This window comes from Sorex fumeus, unplaced genomic scaffold, assembly GCF_029834395.1.
Source record: "Sorex fumeus unplaced genomic scaffold, SorFum_2.1 ptg000007l, whole genome shotgun sequence".
Taxonomy (NCBI): domain Eukaryota; kingdom Metazoa; phylum Chordata; class Mammalia; order Eulipotyphla; family Soricidae; genus Sorex; species Sorex fumeus.
In genome coordinates this window covers 6,502,454-6,508,453 of record NW_026606064.1, presented here as the reverse complement: position 1 = coordinate 6,508,453, position 6,000 = coordinate 6,502,454, and the positions used below count along the sequence as shown (strand labels likewise).

The following is a 6,000-nucleotide window of genomic DNA, read 5'->3' as shown; positions in this document are numbered from 1 at the left end:
TATTCCTGTACTAGAATTCAACACCTGGTGAGGAAAAACATACCCTGACCAAAAACACACACACACACACAAACAAAGATCTGGTGAGTTACCTGGGCACCAAAATTAAAAAATATTGATCATTGATTTTTATTGCATTAAAATTCTATAGTCACATGCATTATGTTTCTCAGGTAGGCAGCATTCCTAAAAAGTGCCTGCACAATTAGTTCCAAAACCATGTATAATTTTTCACCAGCTAAAACAGGATGCCTGCTGATTGGCTATATGAAATATCACAGCCTCTGCTTTTAGTGCTCTTATTGAATTTGGATGGGCTTAATGTGTCTATGAACTTGAACAACGGCACAGTTAGGAGTCACAGTGGGGGGCGATGGGAGATTGTATTGAAGAAATGAGCCAGTGAGCTCACTCATGGTTGCTCAGGAGACCCTAACCCTTGACTAGTCCTTGTGTGCAATTGTTTCTTTGTGTGTTTGTTCCTCTCCTTCTCTACCAAGACTCTGCTAGATGGATGTGAAAATGCCAATAGGATTGGCTTTTTTGGGGTAAATTGCCACAAAGTTAACAAGCTGAATTTGGGTCAAGTTCCTTCCTACTTAATTTTAATTTATCTATTAATTTTTCTTTGCCTTCTTATATTAAGTGTTTCAGTATCATACTACTACTTATGTAATGTTTATCATATCTCATATTTTACTTGCATTCCAACCCCTCAAAGACTCCTCTGCTCTTTTTTCCACTCCTCCCCTTTCCCTTTAGTAACCATAGTTTTCACTGAGTCTAAAAGATACGTGCTATGTCAGATTTTGTTTTAGCAATTCACATTTCACATTTGAGCGAAGCTATCTGAAATTGTTTCATCCTTCTTTACTTCATTCACTTAGCATAATCACCTCAAGATCCATCCATTTTACCCCAAAGTGTAATTTCATCTTTTAAAAAAATATAGTACTGGGCTAATTTTGAATATTTCTATTACAAATATTTATGCAGACCTCCGTTATTTTTATTTTGGATTGATTACCATGATGGCTACTGTGAAGATTCCTGACAAGGCACAGGCAGTACAAATACTCTTTTGAAGTAGTGTTTGCATATCCTTTTTGATGAATGTCCATTGTTGGCATTCTAAATCATATGGAATAAATTTATGCATTGAATCGCCTTACTTTATTATATTTTACCTGTTCCCTATAACTTACAATGAACTTAAAATCCTAAACCCTATGATAAAGAACCTTTGTGTTAGTATCCAGTACTTGATGCTGTCTATGTTTTCATGAAAGTAGAGGGATTTTTGGTTTTAAGTTGTGGATGTTTAAATTTTAATATAAAATATCTGCCAGTAAATTCTAGATTTGGAAGTGGAGAGTTTGTCAGTTATTTCAATTATTGGATTGACATAAAAGTCTTGGTCATTCCTAAAATTAAAATTCACTCCTGATCTTGCTCCCTATGATCGTTTTAATGAAGCTGATGGAAAGATAAATGATACCTTCTCCTGAAAAAAAAATTGAGTGTCACCTTCTCATCCAGGTGATTCAGGGTTACTAACAATTTATCTGGACATTATTAAGTCATTCATGGTTATTACATGCTGTATCTGCCTATATCCAAAATATTATATTTTTCATAAATAAATGATTCATAAGTTTCATAAATTCATTTCTATTTTCTCTGTGTCCCTAGGAAATACATTTGTTTTACCATGTATTTTCTCATTTTTTCTCATAAGAATTTTTATAAAAGTTGTTCTTATTAAACTGGTTACATAAGTAGAATATGTATCTCTGAAACTTTAAGTCATTTGCCCCATAAAATAATAGAAATGCACAGAGGATACTAATTTTTAAGATAGGTGTATTAGAGACTGATGTTCACAGTTAAGCCAAAAGCAGCTAAGAGCTTTATTAACATTGCTTTATTTGACAACTGTACTTGATATTCATGACACTATAAAAGTTTGTTATGATAAGCATATCCTTACTTGCATCCTATACAGAAGATCTGTATACTAATATACATATAAACATAAAATCAGGGCTGGAGGGATAGAGTAGGGCATTTGCCCTGCAAGTGTCTGACCCGGCTTCCATTTCCAACATCCCATATGGTCACCCAAGACCTGCCAGGAGTAATTCCTGAATGCAGAGTAAGGAGTAACCCCTGAGCATCGCTGGCTGTGACTTAAAAAGCAAAAAAAAAAAAAAAACAAAAAACAAAAAACAAACAAACAAAAAAAACAAAAAAAAACTAACATAAAATCTATTACCGTGTCTATTAACAGAATCATTCTTTGATGCTGTTTTAGTCTATTTAAAATAAAGTGTTTAGTAATTTTCTGGATAACTAAGAGGAAAGTTTTCTCAGGTTTGTAATTTGGAGTGGATGGTAAATTCTCCCGGTTAAGGGCATTTTACTGTAGGTAACATTTTGTATATTCTAATTATGGATAATGAATGGGAATTATTCTCACAATAATTCTGTGATATGCACTCATTAGCTATCTATAAAATATATTTCTCAAGATATTCTAAAAATTTGAAATAGATGTATCTCTTTAGATTGTGCTAGGTAAGGGTGAACAGCTCTTATCTTTTATTTTATTTTTAATTAAAATTTGATTTTTTGTTTTGGGATTACACTTGATGGTGCTCAGAGTTTACACCTGGTTCTGTACAGAGTGACCATACCTGAAAGTGCTCCAGGATTATATGTAGCACCAGACAGACACAGCTTAGTCCAGTGAAAGGTAAGAGTCCTACCTTCTGCACTATCTCTCTGGACCCAGTGTTTTTTCTTTTACAAAAATAAGTTTCCTCTATTCACTGTTGCACTGTAGCAATGTCCTCACATTGTTCATTGATCTATTCTTTGGACTCAGTAACACCTCTATCATGAGATTTCTTCTTACTGTGTTTGGCATATCAAATACCTCAAGGGTACCTTGCCAGGATTTGCCGTGTAGACTAGATGCTCACGGTAGTTTACCAAGCTTTCAAGAGTGGCAGAGGAATTCAACCTGGCTCAGCCGGTCATCTGCTTGCAAGGAAAACACCCTGCTGCTGTGCTCTCGCTCCAAGAGAGGATAATAGGATATAACAGAGGTTGTTTAAAGACCATACTGCTAGAATAATAGATCTTAATGACAAAATTGAATGTGAAATTTGCATCGTAATGGTAGAAATTTCTAATTAATTATGCATTTAATTTTAAATAATTAGTAAAGATCAACACATGTATATTAGTTGTAGTAAATGTATATTAATGAAAGTTGGCATTTTTCATAGGCGTTTTGCACTTTGAAAAACAAGTAATTTATTTTAAGAACTTTAGATAATTTATCTTTCAAAAAATTAGTGAGATAACTATGACATTTAAAATACCTTGAATCTGGATGCATTTTTCTTCATTTTATTTGTAGAGTAGTTATACTGCTTATCACAGATATCAAAAGAATAGTTCTTTTCCTACTCTAAAACAATGCTTAACACATCTAATAAATAATTTTCTTAAAAACTGAAAAATCATATCTGAATCTGGATATATTTTAAAAATAACTTATTGAGGTAATATGGGTTGCAATGGTGTCTATATTATTGTTTTCTTCTGATAATGCTAGTTCAACAACTCTGCCACCAAAGTGTCTATAACTGTCCACCATCCAATCCTCCTTACACCCTTAACGAGAAAGTTGAGAGGAAAAAAATCATATCCTAAAACCCTCAACAATATGCAAGTTGAAGAAATCTAACTCAATACTTTAAAGACCATATTCAACAATTCCACAGGAACATTATACTTCAAAGAGAAAATTAAAATCTTTTTCTGTAATATGTGCACTTTTCACCACTACTACCTAAGATTTTTTGATTCTTTTTACAACAGGAAGGCAAGGAAAGGAACAAAAAGGAAATCAAAATGCTAAATACTTCAAATTGTTACTATTCACACATGATGTGATATTTACATCAAAAACTAGAACAGTCATCAAAAAGTTAGAAGTAAAATAGTTGATAAAATAAAGTGTCAGGCTACAAAATCAATATGTGAATATGTTGTATGCTCATATGAATTTAAAAATGTAGTAGAGAAGGAAATAAAGATGAGTAATTATGTATCAAAATCTCATGAAACTAAAAATTAGTAGGATCGCTCTTTGCAATTCATTCAAGAAATTACTTCCAAATAATTAGAATTTACAATTGGCAAAAAATTACTTCTCAACATTTTCAAATAATATTATGATGCAATTTCTGATACAATTTACTAGCATGTTGTCCAGACATTTGACCAGCTCTCCCGCACAACCCCATTTCACAAATTATTAATGTAGCATCAAATAATGTAGAGAATTGATGATAATTTATCCTAAAACTGAGATTTTTTGTTGATATACATGTTATAAAAAGTTCTGATGTATGCATTTTATTCCTTTGCAGATACTATATTACTGCTTTGGTACCATAGAACTTCTCTTTGGAATTCATGAAAAACCAAAGTTTTGTAACTGAATTTGTCCTCCTGGGACTCTCACAGAATCCAGACATTCAGAAAATAATATTTGTTATATTTCTGTTTGTCTACATTGCAACGGTTAGTGGGAATCTGATGATTGTTGTGGCCATCCTGAAAAGTCCAGCGCTCCTGGGGTCCCCAATGTACTTCTTCCTGGCTTTTCTATCCTTCCTGGATGTGTGCCTCTCCTCCGTTGTTACCCCAAAAATGATTGTTGACATTTTCTATGAAAAGAAAACCATCTCCTTTGCAGGCTGTATGACACAGCTTTTTGCAGAACACTTCTTTGGTGGGGCAGAGATGATTGTCCTCACAGCCATGGCCTATGACCGGTATGTGGCCATCTGCAAGCCTTTACACTATTCTTCCATCATGACCTCAAGACTCTGCAGCATTTTGATTGGAGTAGCCTGGACTGGGGGACTTCTTCATTCCATTATCCAAATTGCCTTTACTTCCCAGCTACCTTTCTGTGGCCCTAACATCATTGATCATTTCTTGTGTGACTTGATCCCACTGATAAAACTTGCCTGCACTGAAACTTATGTCTTTGGCCTTTTGGTGGTGGCCAACAGCGGATTAATCTGCATCCTAATCTTTTGCATGTTGCTTGTGTCTTATGGGGTCATCTTGTTTTCTCTGAGAAGTCACAGCACTGAGGGACAGAAGAAAGCCCTCTCCACCTGTGGATCTCACATTGCTGTTGTGGTTATGTTGTTTGTCCCATGTATATTTGAGTACGCAAGGCCTCCAACTGCTTTCTACTTTGATAAAATGGTGGAGATATTCTACTGCATGCTTACTCCTATGCTCAATCCCTTAATTTATACTTTCAGGAATAAGGAGGTTAGGAATGCCATGTCCAAATTGTGGAAAATATTAATAGCTATGTCTGATAAAAAATAAATACAATTTCTTGAAAAACTTCAAATCATTTTCATGTAATATTACATAGTCTTACAATTTGAATGAAGATGAGGCAATAAACCACAAAAAGTGTAAGAGTTTGGGAAAATGTTTCACTATCTTGAATATCACCTCAGAATTCTTACTTAAATCACAATCACAATCACAAATCATCCTGTTATTTGTCGATTGCCTCGAGTAGGCCCCAGTAACGTCTCCTTCATCCTAGCCCTGAGTTTATATTCAAGGTTCTTTAGGAGAATGAGACCCATCAATGTTACTGGTATTTGGCATATTGGGTACGCCACGGGGTGTTTGCCAGACTCTGACGTGTAGGCAGGCTACATTCGGTAGCCTGCCAGTTTGTCAAAGTAGGAATGAGATGTCATAAATGTCTTACTTAAAAGTTATAGATTATTTGTGTCCATATTTAAATCTAGCCATTATAAAAAATTAACTGAAAGAAGTCATCAATATTTGCCATCTGTTTTAGAAATATAAACTCTTTGTGATTGAAACTAAGTAGGTTTATGAATTAGGAACGAAGTTTGCTCAATTTTTTCAAAGAGGAAT

The 6,000-nt window shown here is 34.2% G+C and overlaps 1 protein-coding gene across 1 annotated transcript; it reads left to right on the top strand.

Moving 5' to 3' along the window:
- Positions 1-4,488: 4,488 nt before the first annotated feature.
- LOC130044516 (olfactory receptor 4C15-like) lies at positions 4,489-5,427 on the top strand. The gene has a single exon (XM_056137266.1). It carries the CDS (start codon positions 4,492-4,494, stop codon positions 5,425-5,427), a length of 936 nt encoding a protein of 311 aa, XP_055993241.1. The 5' UTR covers positions 4,489-4,491.
- Positions 5,428-6,000: the final 573 nt, after the last annotated feature.

Bases quoted from the DNA above. Each gene is read 5' to 3' on its own strand.
- LOC130044516 (XM_056137266.1), top strand. From the start codon at position 4,492: ATGAAAAACCAAAGTTTTGTAACTGAATTTGTCCTCCTGGGACTCTCA.